This window comes from Echiichthys vipera, assembly GCF_963691815.1.
Source record: "Echiichthys vipera genome assembly, chromosome: 11".
In the NCBI taxonomy this organism is placed as follows: Eukaryota; Metazoa; Chordata; class Actinopteri; order Perciformes; family Trachinidae; genus Echiichthys; species Echiichthys vipera.
The window spans coordinates 6,140,467-6,164,165 of NC_139836.1; the positions used below are offsets into that span (position 1 = coordinate 6,140,467).

At 40.4% G+C, this 23,699-nt stretch overlaps 1 protein-coding gene across 1 annotated transcript in view; it reads right to left on the reverse strand.

The window, feature by feature from the left end:
* Positions 1–6: 6 nt before the first annotated feature.
* Positions 7–23,699, reverse strand: part of fancl (FA complementation group L) — a 38,056-nt gene continuing 14,363 nt past the window's right edge. The window contains exons 8-14 of the mRNA XM_083923357.1: positions 15,699–15,849; positions 15,485–15,568; positions 13,498–13,543; positions 9,033–9,114; positions 8,134–8,250; positions 1,166–1,237; positions 7–74 (exon numbers count right to left, since the gene is read on the reverse strand). Of these exons, the coding sequence (XP_083779483.1) occupies positions 39–74; positions 1,166–1,237; positions 8,134–8,250; positions 9,033–9,114; positions 13,498–13,543; positions 15,485–15,568; positions 15,699–15,849 (588 nt within the window). The 3' untranslated portion in view covers positions 7–38. The remainder of the gene's footprint in view (positions 75–1,165; positions 1,238–8,133; positions 8,251–9,032; positions 9,115–13,497; positions 13,544–15,484; positions 15,569–15,698; positions 15,850–23,699) is intronic.

Below are 23,699 nucleotides of genomic sequence, written 5' to 3' on the forward strand. Positions count from 1 at the left end.
AAAGTCCAGGAACACAGGAGGAACACAAAGCCACTTCCTCAGGACTTCTGGGCCGCCATTTTCACAGTAATGGGCTGAAATAGAAGGGGAATCCTCAGTTTATTTTGCTAATTAAATACATTTACTAACTTAATACTGTCTTTTAAAAGTGGTTGCTGAAATTGAAACTATGGTTGCCATTTTTATTCACTTTATATTTAAGATATTCTGCAGTAATACGTGAGCCTCATAATGAAACATGTTTTTCTCTGACACGCACCAACTGGTGCAGCGTTGTCACATGTAGTTGTCTGGTTCTCACTGTAACAGCAATATTTAAATGTCACTAATGCATCAAATATTTAGAATTAATTTTTTTTCCTTTTTATGTTAAAAAGTGGTTGCTACTAGGGATGCTTATTTGGACCTTTTTTTTGGCCAATAGCCGACCTCCGTGAACCGATCATTAACGGCCAAATTAACCCGGCAGACAAGCTGTGTTTTAAGCCGCTTTTCTTCTGGGAAGTTGTCACGTCAACAAGCACACACACACACTTTAAGCTCCCCAATAAAAGGCATGTATGGTAGCATGTGTCTCCCCCATGAGTTGTATTGACTTTTAATAAAAACATTGAATAGAAAAATGTTGAAAAGTGTTTGACTGATGTTAAAAATCGGTCAAAAAACTTATTGTTGGTTGATTATAAACATCTCCACTTACCACTGATGGCAACTAAAGGCCACGAATAAGTTGCTAATTTCTCAAAAATGGTTGCCACTGGCAACTGTTTCTGTGGAGCTCTTTTTATAATTAAAAGTGGCATGAAAGATGGCTTTGTGAATAAATGAAGTGAGCTCTCATTTCTGACTGGACTGTAGATGAAGGTCTCCCAAATACACTAAAAACTGTGTGCACAAATCAAACTTTTCTTTGACTAAATGGCATGCTGTATTCACAGATATCCAGTCTATTGCGTACTTTACTTACTCCATCACACAAGGAGTAGCATCTGTAAAAGTGACTGAATGCAGCATAGTGTTGTGAACACACTCGGAAGCCTTTCAGGGAAGAGAAGGTTACATGATGTATAGAGGCGTGCTTAATTAAGTATGCTGAAAGTCTATTGACTCTGCAGTGAAGGCCTTTATGAAGGCGGCTGCCGGTCACACCGAGCTGCACACGTACCTTGCTGCAGTAAGGACACTCTCCAAAAACAATGTTGAAACTCTGCCTGCTGGAGGGGAGCGCTCGCAGCCACTGAAGGGAAAGGGACAGAGAAGAAGAAAAGACCACTTCATCAAATCGTTACCTTGGGTTTGTGTCAGTGTCAAGTGATAATAACGCTTGTTTCATTGTACACTTATCACTGCACACTTTAAAAGGTATGTTCAAGATTATCTGACACATTAAAGCGCTTTAAGAGCTTTTATGTGGAACTTCAGAATGTCCTGCCACTTTTTCCAGGCTCTCAAAAGAGATGTCAGTATGATAAGTCTCATTGAATACAGAGTACAGAAACAAAGCAACTCCTGCTCAGTCCACCTTAACAATCCCAATCAGAGCTAATGGCCCAGCCCACTGAACACTAAACCTGAAAAGGACCAATGTCTTTTCTTTTCCCAGCAGCTCGGCTCTTAGCTCATACATTCAGACATCGCTCACTTCAACATTACAGCAGTGACACTGATTTCTTCAGATCTGCAACAGCGATAGATTATCTCAAAGTCACACGATGAAGCTACACACACACACAGTAGTATTGCACATGTAGAAACACCTTATTTTTTTCCATCAAAGAAATATTTTACACAAACCATGTAGTAAAAGATTATTCAAATGATCTTTCAGTTTCCTCAGACTAATAAAAAACGTTAAAAAAAACGATTCTGAAGCTGCTATTTATGAAGATATGAAGCATCTCAATATATTTACATGACATAAATTAACAGTTTTCAATGTTGGTGCAAAGATCTTGTAACCCGACTCGGCCAGATGGATTTATTTGCTTGATCCTCATTTGCTCAGAATATCTAGGAACTCCGGTTTGGAGATCTTTTGGGAGGGGGAAAAAATACTGGTTGCTGATTGGATAAACTGTTTTATCACCAACATACGGGCCAAATCAACCAATCAGATCAATGAATTGATGACGTGCTAACAGCGTCGAGGCAAAGCTCAGAAAGTAAACAACATGTGGGTAAAGGATATTTGCCCTTTGTATAACGTCAATATATGGATAAAAGACCCAATTTCAGGAGCCCGGTGCATATTCAACAGAAGCATCCAAGAGAAAAAAGTAAGCAAACGGCTTGCTCCATAGCTGCGCTCAGGTCATCTGTGGAAGCCGCCATGTTGTTTACACTAAACAGTCTCTTCTCGTTCCCTCACACTTAAATCTGCCTAAAAACCAACTCTGATTTCTCCGGTCGCTTTGCAAACTTCTCCAAATTCTTTCCACAGCACGTTACCAGACTGATCTGTGAGTAAACATCAGTATGGTCTCCCGTGGCTAACAGTCTTGTTCTTGTCATGGCGAAAAGACTCCACAGAAATGGGCTTGTCCACAGGTAGCTAGCACTGATGAATTATAGTGTTCGGAATAGGGATGCACCAATCAAAAATATCTCCTGTGACACATTGAGATACCCAAACCTAGGATATCAGCCAATAATTGTAACATTTTTCACTCTTAATTTATAATAATAATTTAGTTAATATTTTCATACCTACATGTGTACTATTTTCAGGCAAACAACCTCCATGTGTCTGCTGTCCTAAAATGTGTGAGGAATTCAAGCTAAAGCGGACAGTAGTCTTAATGGGAACAGCATGAGCTACTGTTGTAACGCAGCAAAAAACAGCATTAAATAAATCCTTCTCATGGCAAATCAACAATGTTTCGGGCAAGATTTTGTGTTGATTTCATACCAAGTTCTGATGAGATAATGTATCAACACAACTGGATGTACCAGTACCAGTGCCATAGGGCCAAAATCTTCTTTCCTGATAGTTCATTTCATATCTATTTAAAGATATCACCATATATGGTAATTCAATAAATAAAGTCTTTATGTAAAGGATATGATAAAGCACAATCTTGTAAACTCCTGTGTAAATTAAATACTTGAGTATTTGTCATTGTATTAAGAACTTTAGTGCAATATGAACATAACAGTTTAAACTGAAATGAATCATCTGTATTCTGATGGTTTACACCATGGGTGTCAAACTGATCCAGTGTGGCTGCAGGTTTTCATTCCAACCAATCAAAAACACACCTGGTCCAACAAATCAACTGTGTGAAGACAGTTCAGGTGATTGAGTAAGTCGAGTCAGGTGTGTTCTTGCTTGGTTGGAATGAAAACCTGCAGCCACACGGCCCTTTACTGGATCAGTTTGCCACCCCTGGTTTACACACATGCACACAAATAGTGAGATGTAAAAAATCAAACCACAATCTGATATATTCCCTCAAAAATTTTCACATCAGATTTTCTGTGAGGGTTGAGTTTGTATGTGCTTGTCATGATCAGTTTAGATGACATGATGACACAATATCACAATATTTCAATATGGGATTTAATCATGATACAATTCTACTAAAATATGAGAAATGATTATACTGAATTACTGTAACATTTAACTTCACTAACACAAAGATCCATGACTTTCAAGGATTTGACTAATTCCATGATTTTTTCTAGGCCTGGAAAAATAAAATTACATGACTTTTCTAGGTTTTCCATGACTGTGGGAACCCTGCCTCTATGTTTGTGTGTTTGAGTGTGTGTGTGTGTGTGTGTGTGTGTACACACTTGTACAGCTAGCTTTGTGAGGACTACAACTTTCCCAACAGAGCGAGGACATTTTACTAAAGGGAGGACATTTTGGCCAGTCCACTTTTTCAAAGGCCTGTTAGGGGGTTAAAGTGTAACACTTTTTTGGCATTAATGCATCAAATAAGCCATCGAGACAATTTATCACCTATTTACAAAAAAATCCCAGACAGTCGCTAGCAGCCAGACATGACTAACACTGAGTAGCTCAAGGTGGAACGCCAAACGCATCCAAAACAGCTTTTTTTAACCACTAATACTGCTCAAAATAACATCAAACCTCTGATTAGGGTTCCTACACATAAAACGAAGCACCAACAACGTAGTAGGTGAACCCAGAGGCAGCGTGCACCAGGAGATACACACTCTTTAACATCCTGTAGGGAGTGTGCTGGGAGGTTTCACTAATCAAGTTAGCATTTATCAAAAGTCTTGTCTGGTATTAGCATCTAGATCACATGATTTGGTTCAGGCTATCTTTCATCGTTTCGTCAGCCTGATCAGAAAATATCATGGCCGCCAGTGATGGAGAACCTGCTTCCTTGGGGGTAAGTAATCATGTATTAGTCTTACTTATTTTCAATAAAACAACAATATCAATTAGTAAAATTGATTAGGACATTTGTCTAAACATTCTGATGAAGAAAAAATGTTCCAACTGTGTTTGTGGTGTTACTTAGCAGCTTTTGAAATGTATGTATCCCCTGAGATACGTTGCCAGATTAGGGGTAGAAATTTGGTCAATGTGCATTATTCAAATTTCTGTTTTAAACTGGAAGGCATGTTAATAATTACTGCAGTACTATATATTATCATGCACAGCTGTGCCCATTACAACAGTATAACAGTTTTTTACCTAAAGAAATCTATGTATTTTCAAGCAGGGTATCTCGGCTAGGTCCTTTAATGGAAAAAGAAAGGAAAGCACAGGGATGAGAGTGATAGAGGGGATCCCCGCAAGTTCTTCCGACTCTGAGTCAAGCAGTGATGAAGATCAGGAAGTAATTTTCAGACAGCATGAGATAGAGGCAGTAAATGAAGAGAGTTCTGATGACGAGGATGAAAGTTCTGATAAGGAGGATGAAGAGATGGTTATGGTTGTGATATTTATTGAAAGTAGCATGCAACTAAGCAGCTAACCCGCTGAAATGGATTGACTTGCCGTCGCGTCAAAATCACGTGACCAACTTAAGATGACGTAGCAGCGAGACGGAGCCTCAGTGAGTCTTGGTTCCGACTTGTGTGGTGGCACAGCCTCAAACTACATGCCAGTTTTTAAATTGTGTTGACAGGCCAAGTAAAACTGTATTTACTATAAATAATGTATGCCATGTTTTTTTTCGCTAATGTTGCCGTCACCTTTGCTGCGCATTTGGTGCAGGAAGAAACGATGAAAACGGCTTTATGTTGTCAAGCAGGAAGTGTTTGCAAGCAAAAAAAAAAAAAAAAAAAATTTGTGACATTCCCTTTCCTATTGGTGGAAAAAGGCACCACACCAACCAATCACAAAATTATATAGCAAAGTTGTGACAGTGACAAAGACAGCGATAGAGATAGCGAGTTTTGAGAGTTGAGAGATTTATGAAATATAGCGTGTTTGGAGTGTATAGTTAGTGTGTTAAGTAGTGTTTAATTTGTAGTGGAGTCGTTTTTTTTTGGGGGGGGGGGGGGTGAGTGACTGAAAGTAATTCAGCTTTTGGGGGACTTATGAATCAGTCCTGTTAGACAGTTGGATTTCACCCCAAAAGGCAAAACCCCGCACAACTTTACTTTAGACTCAATAAACAACTGAAAATTGTTACATATTGATTTGTAAATTTCAGAAACTTATGCACACATTTAGCAAAAATAATTTATATTTGCATTATAGGTAATTTATTATTTAAAACTTATTTGTGGTTTTCACTGTAAAAAATCTTACTTTTTCCTTATCAGATTTTATGTTATTTTATTGGTGATCCATGGTGTTAATATAATATGTCAGAATGAAAATAATAACTGTACAGTCACACATGTGAGGTTGTGCTGAAAATAATGACACCAAGCAAGGCAAGATAAACCTTTTCAAGGTGAAATATAATGGCAAAGTCAACAATATTCAAATTATACCCCAGACCCCAGAGGGTTATATTCAGTCCATGCTTGCTAATAGTACCACTTTGTACAAATAACATAACACAGTTATGTATATATTTTTGTTTGTTTTTTTACAGCTGGCGTAAGAAAGGGTTTGAGCACCAATCAACAGCAGCTGCCAGTGAATTCAGCACACCTGATGAGCTGTCTTCTCCATGTGGTTACTTTTCCCAGTTTTTTGATGACGATCTGTTCCAACATATTGCTGAACAGACAAATCTCTACAGCTGTCAATTAATTGGAGCCAGCATTAACACCACTGTGGATGAGATGAAGTCATATGTTGGCATTAAGCTAATGATGGGAGTTGTGAGAATGCCATCTATGGATGATTATTGGGCAGAAGACACACGTTATGCCAAAGTAGCCAATGTGATGTCAGTTAAAAGATTTAAATGCCTCTCACGATTCATCCACTTTCAAGACAATCAGAAATCAGACCCAACCCAAGATCGGCTCTACAAAGTGACACTAGAACTGGAGCACATAAGAAAGAAGTGTCTGGAGATTGAGAGTGAGAACAAGTTCTCCATAGACGAAATGATGGTCCCTTACAAGGGAACAAAGGCTGGATCTCTCCGACAGTATCTCCCGAGCAAACCTCACCATTGGGGCTTCAAGATCTTTGTTCGAGCAGGTGTTTCTTGGATAGTTTATGACTTCCTGACTTACACTGGAAAAAGCACATTTGGCACAGACCAGGGTCCAGCCAAAGAACTTGGAGTTGTAGCAAATGTTGTCATTCAACTCTGCAAGACCATCAAGAACCCATTAGAGTGTGTTGTCTACTTTGACAATTTTTTCATCTCCCTCCCACTCATTGTGCATCTGAAGGAGTCCCTTCCGTGCTCTGAAGAGTTGCTGTTCCGTGTCCAAACATTGTGTCACAATACAATGTCCACATGGGAGGAGTTGACCTTGCTGACATGATGGTGGCCTTGTACCGCACCCCTGCAAAGTCCAACCGGTGGTACCTGGGCCTCTTTTGGCAAATGGCTGATATAGCCATCATCAATGGATGGCTGCTGTTTCACCGAGATGCCAAAAGCATTGATGTGCAAAAGCACAAAAAGCTCAAGGCATTCAGGCTGGAGGTTGCAGATGCCCTTATCCACAGTGGAAAGAAGAAGGGAAGGCCTTCCAAAGGAGGGGAGGAGAATGTGTACAGCCCCACCAGATGCATACAAAGGCCAAAAACCCCAAGACCCATGGTTGATGTCCGCTATGATCAAGTGGATCACTTCCCAGCTTTCGCAGACAAGGGAAGGTGCAGGCTTTGCCCAGAAGGACAGACAACACACAGGAAATTAGGCAAATGGTTCAGAGTTCCCACCATTATGGAAAACCTGGACCCATAAAATGTTCTCCAGTGTTCAGTTGTGTATGCATCAATTGAGAAAATGAAATTGCTGTGTTTTGTTTTGTTTTTATATATATATATATATGTTCACCCTGAAATGTTCCGTTTTGTGTCACTTTTTTCTGAGATTGCTTTGTTATGAGATTAATGAACTGGATTGGTAAAAATGAATAAAATCAACTTTAAAGGGTTATGTGTAATGTAAATGACCAAGGAATACAACAATGTATAATTCATCTTCATCAAACTGACGATGATCATTTGGGCTCTATTTAGACCTTAATAGGGCAACGTATCCTGGGAGATACAACTCATAAAATCCATAATATTGAATATATATTTATTTTGAATGTGGAAATATTTTTCTTAGGGCCTAATGAGATGAATGATAACATTAAATGGTTTTTTGCAACTTATTTTCCACTCCTGCCTGTTTAAGGGTTAAAAATGAGTGTTTTATAATGCTACAAGCCTTAGCAGCCCGCTATGTCCATATCAAAAGGCAGTCCATACAAGTCAATTACCGAATGCAGAATATGTTCAGTTCTATTGAAATTAAAAAGTTCACTTTTCTCTCTACTAGCAAATCTCTGGGATTTCTCTGTTATTGGTGCTACTCAAAATACTTGTCTCCATGGCTTATTTGCAGACAGTGGAGTCCAATTTCGCTATAGTTACACTTTGTGACTTGGTTTTAAGGTTCAGGTCTGAATTGGGTATAGGTAAGGTTTGGGTAAGGGGCTAGGGGATGCATTATGTCAATGAGTGACCTCACAAAGATAGATGTGCGTCATTGAGTGTGCATGTGCGTGTGTCCATACCTCGTAAAGACAGGCCTGGTGGAAGGGCTGGCCACAGCGAGGGTCATTGCACACCTGATCAGGGATCGCAGCTTCAAGACGATAGGAGTAACAAATCCCACACTCAATGCTGAAGCTCTACACACACACACACACACACATACAAATATTCAGCATTCAGCATTTTTCAAATACACTATGGCTACAGGCTGTTAAGATATGGGTCTTCTGTAAGCGCTACGTGTTAGACAACCTTGTAGTTTAAACTGCAGTGTGAACATCACCCTGTAACACCCCAAGCTCTCTCTCTCTCTCCAGTCCTATCGTCACACACTCGCTTTTCTCTCTGCTCTCGTTTGCATTTTGGCATAATGAGAAGCTCCTGTTTTGCTGGAGCTATCCATTAAGAGTGAGGATGGCAGGTTAAAAAAAAGGAAAAATCAACATCTGGTCAACTCAACTTTTTTGCACTCCTCTGAATGTTAATGAAGCTGAGGCATTAATCACCGTGGCGACAGCAGATAAACACAACGGCCTTTTAACCTATCCACAGAGAGGGGAGGGGAAAGAACGAGTGTTTCAAAAAAGAGAGATAAATGGTTTTGCGTGATTAAAGCGATTTGATAGTGCAGAGAATTCTGCCATCTTTGTTATTCTAATGATCTTTTCTGTAAACAACCCAATTAAAGGAGAATTTGTGCCCACCTCATGGAAAAACAAAAACACAGAGAGAAAGGGAAAATATGGAAATAGACAGAAAAATAGGCAATGGCGTATGTCCGCCCCCTTATAACTTGAAGCTCAAGCAGACGCACAAACAGCAGTACGCTTGCATAGATGTAAACACACACGGCTCCTTGAGGTAATGGTGATGGGAATGGACATGTTTGAAATGAAAAGGGGGCAATGGTGTCACATACAGATTTTTCGTGGGTGGCAGGTGACGGGAAGTCGATCTCCAAAACATCCCGGAGGTTGTGCAAGACGCTGGAGTCCGGGTTCCTGCCAGCAGACCACAGACAGCTCTTTCACACACACTAATTAACCACATGCAAATGAGCCTGCAAAGACACTGGGGATGATTAGGAGACTTTCACCATTGCTATGAAAAAAGGGATAAAAGCAAAAGCATTTCTGCTGTTACAGACTGAACAGTGGTGGAGGGACAGAGGTTTTCCTCGGACAAGGCAAATGTTAAAACCTGAGGTGAAATTTAAAATGTACTTTCAAATCAAGTGTAATTGCATTGTTTTTTTTCCTGAATGTCAAGTTAAGTCAGCTTTATTTATTTACCACGAATGACACTTTCTCATATAGAGCAGGTCTAGGCCATACACTGCAATATACAGTATACACACACCCAACATTCCCCCATGAGCAACAGTGGCAGGGGCAAACACCTCCAGAGGGGTGTACTACGAAGCAAATTCAACCGTGCCCAGGTGTCTTTGCGTAGGCTGACTCGACAAAGTACCACTAATGTGGTTATAGGCTTGCTGTTAATCAAGGTTGTCTTCTATTGTACAAAATGGACTAATAGATGGACTTTTGGAGTTAATATTAATTTTACTACTTAATATGCTCTAAATATATTTATTTCTAACGTGACAGCTGCACATTAAAGAACTCTTAAACTTTGAACTTGATACAGCACATTTAAATATTATACTCAAGAATGTAATTTAGGTTTGACAAGATCCTATAATGCAGAACATGTGGAAAAGAATATTGATCATTTTCTAATCGGTGTTCTGTTAACTGTTAAGGTGGGGCGATGACATCATTGCTTGACAAAATAGGCGGATCCACTGTACGGCTTCATTCAGTGACATCACCAACGTACGGCTCAACAGCTTTGCATAAATAATATATCTGCTAGCTCATAGATTGACTATCGACTATAGAGTGACGCCATTTCCAAAGTAGTTGTTTAGTGAAAGGTGCTTTTAGCCAAATTCAAGACAAAACTAGGAACATAACCTGGTCCTGACCAGGTTAGCCGTGCAGTATGTTACCATGGTGATCTAGCCAGGTTAAGAGAGATCCACCTTCGTAACACTGAAAACTACATACAGCACCTCGCTAACCCATCTTGTTTCATAGTACACCCATCTGCCTTGACCAGCTGGGTTGAGAGAGAAAAACAACAATAACAACAATAACACCTGTAATAAAGACTCATTGGAGTAGCGGAATTGATATGCATGCTTTGTAATGGTGAAAAAAAAACAGGACTTGACCATATACTCAAAGTCAAGAAATTCCTCGAAAAGACCAAAACCAATGTTCAGTGTATCTAAACAAGTACTGTGTGGGATTCTTCATGCGAGCCTCAGACCTCCATTGTTGTCCGAGAACCAATAAAAACACATCAATGAGTCACACTGTTGCACTGGGTGACATGTTCCTTCATCACCCTGAACACACACTGTAGTTTATTCAAACTTAATCCCACACACACACACACCGTTCTGCTGACACAAATACTCACTAGAACTCAAATGTGGATTCACCTGCACCTGAAAATAGTCCCCAACCATAGATATTATATAAAATGCCTATGAATGATAAATGATAAAGCCTCTACGTTGATGTCAATTATTTCAAGTTGATTCAATCGTGTCCGCCAATGGTAGTCGCCATCTTGGCAGATTTTGATTCCGCCTCATTTCCTCTTACCAAAAACAAGGCATTTATGTGACGTTTGGGGGATGGGGGGGTGGAGAGATACGTCTGTCTGGCTGACGTCTAGCGAATTAGCAACATTAGCCCAACCACTAGGCGCTAGGCTCATAATATAAATAAAGGCTGTTGTTGATTTCTAGATAAACAGGAGTGGGAGTCAGTGTTGGGATTTTTTTCCAAGTCCGGGAGGGAACAGGAGTAATTCTTTTTTTTCAAAACACCAACCCTCACGGCCCCAATACAGACTGAATACTCCCAGGGCTCCAGATAGCCCAGCAAGCGCAAAGCAGTTCTACTGCGGATCAGGTGTAGGCGGCTTTAGCTCTGCCTCCACTGAGCTGAGTGATACTCATATTGGTGATGTTCAAATGAAGCTTCATGAAGCATTAGTTGTATTTGTTGAGTCCACTAGATGGAGCTCTTGGTTTAAAGAAAAGGGCTCAATGAATGGTGATTCAGTGGGCCTCATTTATCAATCGCAGATCTGAGCGCAGAATTGGTCGTAGGAAAGGACCCACGTGTGATTTATGAAACATTCGTATCTGACCAAATCCAGCGTACGAAAGAGCGGGCCTTGATAAATGCTGCGGCTGAATTCGATCGTCTTTAACATGTTACGCCCCTAAATATTCCTGGTTCGGAGGCCTCGCCCACTGAGGTCAAACACGGAGAGGAAGAACGCTGGTTAGAAAAGAAACTTTTCCGACACACAGATCGGCATCCTGACATCCGAGATGGAGCAAAATAAAGATGTGCTTTTTGTCAGTTTAAAGAGTGGAATAAAAGGGGCCCATAAAAACGCTGTATGGAAAATAATAACGGCAGCGCTCCACTGTGACCCGAGTGCGCCTGTGCGCACTGTTGGACAGGTGTAACCCAATTAAAAGCACACACGTTTGAACCTATGAATTGCAAGAAAAGCTGGGATTATATTTAGGAAACGCTAAGTCAAATACATTCAACTTGCTCAAAAGATCCATTTCATTCATTTTGTAATTATGGCTGCAGTATATTTCCACTAAACATACAAAAAGGTGTTGTTTTGTGTTCGCTATTATCTAAGTTTGTGATTTTAAACTATTTTTAAAGAGTTTAAAGACTGTAAGTAACCAATATTCTGACCGTTGTGGGTTAGCTGTATATACACTACTCCTTTAGGTGGAAACAACAGCCTTCTGATCCAGAATATCACCTTTAATGCAAGTGGGTGCATTTCACGGCAGGGTTGCTGAATACGGCACAACACTCTGTAGCGGGGTTTGCCAGCGGGGTTATTAGGTATTCCGTAAGAGAATACCTTTGTCACCTAGAAGAACCATACCAAGATGTTAATCATCTGATACCTTGTTTGATTTAATGCAATTTATCGAGGGTAGCCACGAACCGGGGAGATGACTTTGGCTCTGCAGTGCGTCTTGCTGCAGCCACGCGCCAACACATTCATTCATTCATTCATTCAATGTCGGGGTCGAGGGGGGCTGGAGCCGAGCTGTTTTGAAATATAAAAGAATCGTGTGTGTCCCCCTGGTCACCTGGCCACCACGTTTAAAAGCGACAGCTTGGCATCACACATCACCTGTACATTTCTTTTATTGAGTGGTAGTTTTGGCGATTGATGAGTGCGTAATCAGTCATGGATGGTGCCTTCAGACGCACATGAGTACAATCAATTGCTCCAACCACAATTTTTTAATTTTCTAATTTGTTTTAAGAATCCGTTTCCGTTCTTAATATGTGACTGCTTATGCTTAATGACAGCTGAGGTTTGTTCATTATTTTCAGCCAGATTTTGCTGTGCTGCACCGCAAATACACAGGATCTGTGCGTACACGATCTCAGACCTGAGTAATAGCTTACTCATAGGAGACAAATGTTATGGTCAAGAGGAACATTTGGCAAATGGCGCAGTCATCTAATGTAACGCTAGCGATACAATCTTCATAGCTATTAACAGAAGCCTCAGATGGTAATATCACCATTCAAACTGGAACACCATAATTTACAGCAGATACAAATGCATTCTGTTAATCTAAATTTACCGTAGTCAGTTTGGTGCCTTAACTTCACCGTCGCCACCGCAGGGCCACCGCAGGACAGTCACAACTTGTTCCTTCAAGTGTCACGTAACTTAGTTTTGTAAATATGTAAAGTTGCCTTAAGTGTCTAAAAGTCAGGGATCAAGAATGAGATTGGCTGGATCAGTAGAAGGGTTCTATTCCCATGGCAACATAGACATATGCTATGGCAACAGGTGACACAACAGATGACTGGCAGATCCTTGGATGATGACGCATCTGAAACGCTCACAGCTCATCACAACAAATGACCCTTTTCACATTACACATAGTCAACTGGCACTTTGTTAATCTAAAAATATAGATGTGTGCATTTTTAATGTTGATCATCTACCAATGGGCTTGGGGAGAGAGCTGCAGCTGTAAGAAAGTCAGAAAGCACTGAGAGATGAAAAACACATAATTGGTTTTGGTCTTTTCATTGGTTGACAATATAATAATGCAAAATTAGATAAAATTATCAAACTGATATAAAGTGATCTGCATATACATTATTCATGAAATCACCCTAACAAAATAACAAATTGAATTAATTACAACGTGACAACAGAAATTATTATTATTGGAAAATAATATCATTGATGATCATTATATCAGCATGCTGTGACTCTGCAGAGGACCTTACCACAAGTGCATGTTGGTGTTGAGCTTATTCCTCAGCGTTGTCACCACTGCAACAAAGCAAGAAAGGGAATCATTTGGCATTGGATGTAAACTGTACTACTAATAAAAGCCTTGGATTTGATTTCAGGCACCTGCAGGTACATTATTACTATTTTATATCAGCCCTCAGAAAATTAAACTGTCTTAAAAAAACATCCTCTGCATACCCTCAAACAGCCTCTTATTTGACAAAAGCCCCTGTTCAACACAGACAGCGGCATCACTGCTGCCAGATATGAAGCATCATTGCTTCCTCTGTTTCACAGGGGAGCTTTGTCTCCGTGCAGCACTCATCACTTTCACTATTTGTTATTCCTACATGCAAAAAGCAATATTTCTGTGCGACCCCTCATATTTGAGGGTCACCGCCTGCCTCCTGTCTTGGTGGCTGAAGTGTGTATGTGTTTAATATCTTTTGAGTTGCATTGCTAGGCAACAGGCTACGAGTTGCATGACCTTGGGTTTACAGAAACAATGGGCGACAATTGACGGGGACTTAAATAGAGAGCTGGAGCAGAAGCTCTCAGGCTGGCTCTGGTGAGAATGAAAACTTGCTATTCTGGAAGGAAGTCTTCTGACACGACAGCAAACAACGGGCAACACAACCAGCCTGGTTGAAGGCGGCTCACTGAAAAAGCAGCGCTATTCCTTTTTAATCCATGCCGGATGGCTTCTCACTGATCTGATCTGAATTATGCCGGGGACAGGATGAATTTGTACTTTATTCCCTGGGCTTATTAAGAGCCTCAGGACAGTCATTCCAATTTCTGATGAAACAATGCATCCATTTATTGATTTGTTTATTATTTTTGATTAATTGTTTGATTAATCTTAGAAAACATGCCAAATGTGCATTCTAGCTTCTCAAATATGATACGCTATGCTGCTTCTTGATTTTCTCTTTGACCAATGGGATATTCTCGACGGAATCTACTTGTGTAAAACAAAGACTCGTTTTACGACATTTTATAGATGACATAAAATAAGTATTAATGGATTACGTAAATATCTTACATCTCTGACCAAAATCCATTCATTTCACTGGAATTTATGCAATCCACGTAGATCCAATGATGCTTTAGCAAAGTTCAATTTTGGTCACTTAAAGATGTGATTGATGTGCACCATTTCCCAGTTGTAAACTGTCTTCATAGCAAGGGCGGAATTTCTACAGAGGAAGGGAAGAAACTTCCCCCTTCACTTTTCAAAACCCAGTCCCCTACGCGGACCCATGGTATTCTTAAGTTATGGCCAAAAATGCATTTTGTGATGTCACAGCGACCTCGACCTTTGACTTCCAAAATCTAACCAGTTCATCCTTGTTTCCTCCTGTGGACGTTTGTGCCCTATTTGACATCCCTTTCCAGGTGTTTCTGAGATATTGCATTCACAAGAATAGTATGGAGACAGACATACAATCCAAAATGGTTACCGGTGCGGGGACATAAAAATGCAACAGTTTAACATTAATCAAAGCTAGAGTAAAGGACAGTATCCCTTATATTATATTCAGTGCTAATAAGGGCACTTTTTAAAATGATTCTTTTAGACTTTTTAAAAGCACAAAAACCAACTCCATTTATGCCTTAAATATTTTTGATTGAGGAAGTTGCATGACCCATGTAGTCGCTCCTTTACATCACTGATCTTCCAATGCAAGCTGTTTTATGAGGAAGTGGATGAACCACTTTCTGGTGTTACCATTCACTAGTTCACTGTCAGTTTGTCAGTTCAGTCAATGTTTCACTGGTGACTGTCATGGCCATGTGTCACCTGCAATTCCTACAAGAACCTTACGAAACAACTTATTTGCAACTTGAAATCTGCATCATAATGAGAAGAGGATTTCCCATGCAATATTACAGTGTTTCAGTTTTATGTGTGTAACAGTGCAGATACACACGGTCTTGCACTGCCAAGTGTTGCCATGTCTCTGCGGTCCTACCCACCATGCTCAGCTCCCAGCAGGCAGCACTCGGGCAGCATCTTAGGGTGTCTGGGATCCACCTCCACTTTGATGGACACGTTGTTTCCTGCACACACAGATAGAGACGTACAATGAGAGGGAGAATGAGCGAGCATGTGATAATGGGTTATAAACTGTGTGACTCGTATTTGACGAGTCAGAGATATTCATTGCTGAGATCTTCCTTCATACAGTACCGATGGCGATGCGCCTCATGGTGTCAGACCGGCTAGGTTTTTCCGGCTCCAGGATCCAGGTCTTACTGTCGATTTCATCCAGGACCTCCCAGAATTCGATTAGGGACTCCAAAAGCAGCAGGAACTGGCTGTGAAGCTGGTCCAGAGTAGTCTAAAAAACCAGACCAGAGTGAGCAGTGTCACTCCAATTCATCTTAGAATACAATTCTATATAAAGGTGTTTATTAATGGATTTTGGACATTTTGGACGTTTTTTTGCTCAGATTACTTAACCTTAACTCTGAAGAGATGGTACAAAATTTTGGGAAAATAAACTTCTTGCTTTCTTTCTGAGAGTCAATTTAATGTCTGTTATTAAACTACGGAGCTGGAGCCAGGAGCATAGCACTGGGAAAGGAGGAAAAAGGTTAGCCTGGCTCTGTCCAAAGTTACAGCAGTGTGGATGTTGCATTAGCTCCCTGAGTACAGCTAAGGCTGCTGGGAATGGCTGATTATGACATTATGAAATTTAGGGGATTAGCAAAGTCAGTAGGATTTGTCCTCTCCTCTGGTGAGCATTAGTAATTGACCACCACATGTCATTGCCATCCCTAGAGCCATGCTGCTGCATTCTCTACACAACAGTCTCTGATTCCCGCTTCTCAAACGAGAGGATTGGCTGACTTTCCTTGTTTGTCTGAAGTCTTTAGGTGTTTGACTTTTGTTTGGACAAAGCAAGTAACTTGTATAACTTGTAAGTAACTTTGATATGTCTACAGTTGCTGCACTCTGGGAAACTGTCATATACATATGGTGGTTTTATGATTTTTATAGACCAAACTATTAATCGATACACTGCAAGATACATTAAAACCAGCACTACAATTAAGGTTAAATTAAGCTACCTTAAATACAGAATGCCTCCCAGCATGGAAACAGTAAATTGAGGCGAGTGACAGAAGGGCAAATAACCCTTAAACTGCATTATAAGTTTATGATTACAGAAAAATACCACACTGTGAATTAAGGCAACTGGAGTGAACTAGAAGTGCAATTGACCAGTTTGTTAAAACTGTACCACGCATGAGGACGGACACACACACACACACACACACACACACACACACACACACACACACACACACACACACACACACACACACACACACACACACACACACACACACACACACACACACACACACACACACACACACACACACACACACACACACACACACACACACACACACACACACACACACACACACACACACACACACACACACACACACACACACACACACACACACACACACACACACACACACACACACACACACACACACACACACACACACACACACACACACACACACACACACACACACACACACACACACACACACAGAGAGAGAAGAGAAAGGGATGCTGATAGAGGTGTCAGAGACCAATACAGATGGAATTAGAGAGAAAAAATTAGGTGGAAAAAATGAACCAAAAATTATGGGTCATTGTGCCAGCACAGTGCACACAATTAAGCATCGTCCAGGTGCTGAGAGCCTCGGCAATTACAGCCCAATTAATGCCAGTGGCATGATTACGGCTACAGCTCAGGATAACTACGCTAGGCCCAGTTGAAAGAGAAAAAAAAGAAGAGCTGATAATTAAATTCCTTCTGTATCTGTGAGAGGAACATGAGTTAGAGTGGAAGGCAGTAAGAAAGTATGAAAGACACTGAATCCGAGCTGAAATTTGCTCCTTGCCCATTTCAATCAGTCCCCTTTATCTATTTATGCTATCTGTGACTGACCTCAATTTAGATAAAGCAGGCAGGCTCAAAGAATTCCCTCCTCTTTACATTTATGTCATTCAACTTTAGAAAGAAATTAGAATTACTCATTCATTATTATAGAAAAATATAATAAAACTCATCACGGAACACTTAATATGATATTTCGCAATGAAACACTGGTTGTTTTATCGATGTACTGTTTTAATCTACTGTGAGTATGCCAACTAATTAGCTCCGACAGTATGTCAGTGAATGCACCGTGGAATGAAAATAAGCCTGTTCCTGTTTGTCTCAATGTAGAATATATGTAGTGTTGTACTGTTTTTTTTATCATTCATAATTTGATAGAATATCAGCTGTGTCTATACCTCTGCTATACTAGCAGGTTTATTTAAATAACCAAGCCACTTCAACAAAACCTTTATTTTGTGAAAAAATCAGTGAGTAAAACGAGAGAACAGTGACCATTGTGTCAGAGGAGAGGATTTCAACAATGTTTTCTTTGGGCTATAGGATTCATAAATGAACAGGAAGTGTAGAGGCCACAGCTTTGAATGACTTCAGCACATCTGCGCCCACAGGACATCACTAGTTTCTCACACTGCTCTGGTTTGATCTTGGTCCATTCTGACTCAGTCTCTTCCACAGTTTACTAACTGGAGTGGGTTTCTTAGACATTAGTTTGTTGAACAGGATTTTCCAGAGATTCTCTATGGGGTTTAGATCGGGACTCTGGGCTGGCCATTTCATTATTTTAATATTCTTTGCTTCAAGGAACTGCTTCACCTGTCTTACAGTGTCACAGGGGACATTGTCTTCCATGAAAATTGCAGCTGATTGGGAGACATCTGCAGTGAAGGAGGTTCACATAAACATTTGCATTTACCCTGCCATGTAGCTGTACAAGAGGCCCAACTCCTTCACCCCCCAAACCATGACATGACATTGCTAAAGTTCAACTTATTTGGGTCTGATGGGAAACAGTATGTTCACTGCAATTGTCTCTCATTCAGCGGCAATTTTAATGCAAGACAATGACCCCTGTCACACTGCAAAACAGGTTACGATGTGAAAGTTCACTGTTTTTATTCATGCAGTCTTGGTTGCTAAAATTCACCTTTGCATAGTCACAAAGGACACACACACAGGTTTATTTCTCTTCCCATTCTAGTTCCACACAAATTCACAGAGTGACATGTCTTGGCCCTGCAACAGAGCAGGCAATAATTACTCATTCAAATGAACATGTCAGGACTGCCGACAGACAGGCCCCTCCCCCTGCCACACACACACACACACTCTCTTTGCACATCAGACAATAACACACTTGGCACAGATGCAAGCAAATACACACATGTACACACACACACACGCACACACTTCATGTTGCAGTGTGGGAGAGATCCATCAACAGCCCAGCAGGCAGACAGGCTCCATACGGTAGCGCTGTTCTAAGCTGGTCCTCACTGTACGCCTGCCATGTATCAGCTCAACGACACACACGCACACGCACACGCGCACGCGCACGCGCACGCGCACACGCACACGCACACGCACACGCACGCACACACACACACACACACACACACACACACACACATCCACACAACAGTAGGAAGAACGGTCCAGTGCAATGCCCAGATACATAGCAGTATTCTTATGATGGATAAAGCGACTGTTGGTGTGACTGTGAAACAAAACAAGACATCTGTGTGTGTGTGTGTGTGTGTGTGTGTGTGTGTGTGTGTGTGTGTGTGTGTGTGTGTGTGTGTGTGTGTGTGTGTGTGTGTGTGTGTGTGTGTGTGTGTGTGTGTGTGAGTGTGTGTGTGTGTGTGTGTGTGTGAATGAGTCACACACAGACTCAGAGGCAGTGACAGAGATGAAAAGCAGAGCCAGAGTGAAAGAAGCAAGACGGCAAACAACAACAACGAGGAAGCAAAGAGATACAAAGATCCCACAGCTGGTTTTACATCAAAACACTTTCATGCCAATTATGGTGGACTCAATTGAGAAAATGTCTTAATACGGCATTTGGAGAAATGTTTTGTCAAATTATGCAGTAAGTAGCACAGGATGAGTCAAGTGTATTTGGGTAGACCTTAATCACAGTTTGAGCCTCAAACGTCACAGTACAAAACAGTAAATGCAAACATCAACCCTCTCCACATTTGAGGCTCTGGCGTTTAGAAAAAGGAATTTGCAGAAATATCTAATACATTTGACAATTAAACAATGTGACAGACTTGGTATAATATAATACATTCTGGACATAGCAGATAGAAATCTACGGCCTTGAAATGTCTACTCATCATGACCTTTCACTAATGCAGTATGTGATGATGAATGATTGATTTTGGCATTGATATTTACCAACATGAAACCTACAGTACGAAGATAATTAAGGACAGGTTGTGCAATTATTGAAAAATAAATCATGAAGCAGATTATGGTTTATGTGGCTGATATAAGGGCATCATTTTTCCTAAGGATGGGATTAGGGATGGGATTGTAATCAGCAGATAACAATGAAAAACACGAGATCACATGATCGTGGTGAGGATTTTTTATGATTGAACTTTCATTATTGGAATAATTGTGAATATCCTCATGAGAGACCTGACTGCAGTTTACTACAGTTTGTCCTTAAAGCCCATCAGGAACTGTTCAAATCAAGTAGAATTTATAATACTTTACAGAACATAATCACTTGAATAAAGACTTTTAAAAGATGAAGTAGAAAGTGAAATAGTTGCATGTACCTTTAACCCCTTTTAACCGTGCCATGACAGGTTTCCCCCACCACATTTTGGTCAGGTAAACCAGTCATGGCCATTGATCACGTGGTCCCTTGACCTCTGACCTCAAGATATCTGATTGAAAATGAGATATATGGATACCCACAAGTCTCCCTTGTAAATAAGTGTCCACGTTTTGAGCATTTGTATCAATCCTCACAAGGAAAAAAGGTTAAATTCAGCACCGTATTTGTGTAACATAAAAACTGCTGCAACAACTTATGAGACATAAGTGAGCGTGGGAATGGCTTCTATATATTTAAATCTAAATGTACTAAGTCCTTACACACTATTTATTGTATTAATAATTAATTCATTGTTAATTATTTATTTCTGTTCTCAAATAATAATCAACAATCAATAATAATAATCTTCAGGTTCTTCTTTTGAGATGATGTTTACCACTTGTACTGTATGCAACATCTACTGTCGACCTGTTGTCTCCTCCCTAAACATCCTTTGTCCCCACCCTCAACACTCTTGAAAAAGGGTTGGCCATGGATGAGGTTGCCATCATGGTTCATGAATTAATCAACCACAACAACAAATGTATTTTTGATCATTATTTAAGCTGTATGCATGTAGAAATGACCTTCCACAACATTTCCCCTGGGCTTCTCTGTGCTTCCCCTATCTGATCACTTTTTGACTTTTTATGCCTTTGTTTTTAATAAGGGGAACCTAATGATTTATGATTGCCTTATTTCAGATCGCTTGTTTATTTTCATATTTTCAGTAAAAAACAGTGTCCTATTGTTGAAGTAAAATATTTGTGTCTAAACAAATTGTGAGGTAAAGTGATTCCAGTGTGCCATTCATTTTTAAGAGTCCTCAGTATATTCTGATGATTATCGGGTTAATATCGTGAATTGCAATTATTTTGGACAGGATAATTGTGACAGGAAATTTTCATATCCTATGCCTGGAGGGGATCCTATTTTTGCCCTGCCGTCTACTTTTACAGTTTCAGTTTAATTCTTTCACTCAATCTCTCTAAACCAGAGGGAGGCGGGCTTCCCCAGAGGGACTTTGAGCTGTTTCAGGGGAGGCTCAGTGAATGGAAGCGAACAAAATACTGCATTAGTTATCAAAAGAAGATCACGTAGAATAGCCTACATATGTAGGATCTGGTTCAAGACATACTTCAGAGATACAGTAGTTTTGGGTAATGTTGCTGTTTTTCCCAATGTCATAAACTAAAAATAAACTTAGAACTGTGGTCTTGGACCCTTTTTAGGCCAAGGACCCCGAACACCCTGCTACATATATTCTATAAAACTGAGTTTCATATTAAACTGGGCCTACAATAATGTGTGGGCGTCCCAAAGCCTATACAAATCCCTTTTTATGATGCATACAATACTAAGCTATGAAAATAATAACTATTAACATGTCATATTTAATCACGCTTCAATGTTTAACATACATGTGGAGTCCATAAGCTTAACTGTATTGGTGGGCGGCTACTTTACCTATAGACCAGTAAAATTTTCATCAATGTCTCAATTAAATCCAGGGATCAGTGAGGACTTTTAAACCCCCTGCTCTAAATAATGCCCTCTGACTATTCAGCTGGCAAAATCCACACGATAAACATGTTGGTTTACTTATCCACGTAAGCCTTCTGTGTAATCAAGTATATTGTGAGTTTTTTTTCTGCCCTAAGTTTCCCCTCCCAGGCTTCATGGCTGCCCCAGCCTCGTATTGGTGGTGGTTTCTGATGTCTGAAGTTGGAGGTATAGCTGTTTATGTCGTAACTTCAGCGCCAACTTATGTGGCCTTTGTAGCTTATGTGAAAAATGTCCCTGCGGTATACGTGAGGCTTCAGTGCCACATGGAGAGTGTTCTGTCACTGGTTAGCTCGGGCTGAGTGTATTTGTTTCCAAAAAATTCCATACTTTTCAGACTCACATTTCCAGACTTCTAAGAGGATTTTTCATTTAATATTTTTAACATCTGAATACTAGGGAGAGTATAAGGGCTAACAATATTAATTTTTGATGCCCATTCTCATTCTCTATTATGTATCATAAGTTGCTGCAGCAATTTCTTGGGTTGATACCCTTAGTTACACAGATTTAACAGATTTTCAACATTTGAAAATTGATAAAAATGTTTAAAATCCATCCAAAATACCACATTAAGACACCCAGACCTTGATGAACACCACAGATAAGATGGAAAGAAATATTTGATGTGATTTATGATCAAAAACTTTTGACATTTAGAGATTTCTGTATGATTGCATTTTTCACAAATGGATGGCGAACACTTATGTTGCGTAAACTGCTCAGAAACCCCCTTATTGTCAATAGACATAGTAAAGTCATCCGTCCTCTGAATGCCCCAGGTCTTTAGTTTGGGGTTGTAAAGTTTCACGAGGCTGTGATTATCCTAGAGGTTACAACAGCTCATTTTATAGTGAGCTCAAGTTTAAAAAAACTCTGACTCCATCTGCTGATAAAGACCATGTGATATGATCGAGTTCCTGACCAGAGATTGTTTTCTCAACAGCACAACCTGACACCTGACTTCACTTTGTCCACCCCGCTTCTGAAAGATAAACCTAAGCCCTGGCTATGGTGTGTATGTGTGTGCCATTTTTCTCATGCAGAGGTCAGTGATTCAATCTGCTGTAACTGTGTATTTTTGTCTTTAAAAAATGTTTTGTTTTTCTGTAAAGCACATTGAGTTGCCTTGGTAGGAAATGCGCTATATAAATAAAGATGCCTTGCCTTGCTTACATGATCGTTGCATTAGAACTGCCAATGGATCGTTACATTGGCACCGATCCATTGGCAGCCCCCTCGCTCTGACACCTCTCCAGCGAGCGGCTGTAGCTCAGTCCATAGGTGACTTGGCTGGGAACCGTAGGGTCGCCGATTTGAGTCCCTGTGTGGACCATGAATAAAGTGTGTACTGGTGGCTGGAGAGATGCCAGTTCATCTCCTGGGCACTGCCGAGGTGCTGTTGAGCAAGGCACCGAACCCCCAACTGCTCGATCTGCAAACTGCCTATCCCCCTCCCTCTGACATCTCTCCATTAATTGCATGTACAGTATATAGGTCCTGTTTCTATGTGTGTGTGTGTGTGTGTGTGTGTGTGTGTATTTCGGGCCTGTGTGTGTGAAAAAATTGAATTTCCCCTTGCGGGATTAATAAAGTAATAAGTTTTCTTCTTCTTGACCACAGCAGTATGTCTCCATATACAATTGGTTCACGAGGTTCAGGAGCTTTTGCGGAGTGGAGCGCAGCTTCATTTAAATTGAATGAGTACACATAAAAACAAATCCACATCCTATGGACATTAGTGATTCTTTAGTGTTTTACTGTGTAGCCATTTTAGGGATGTAATGACAGTGGACCTTGCCTAAAATGATGAGAAATGTCCCTAATTACATACATGAAATGAACCATAAGTACTTGTTTCTGT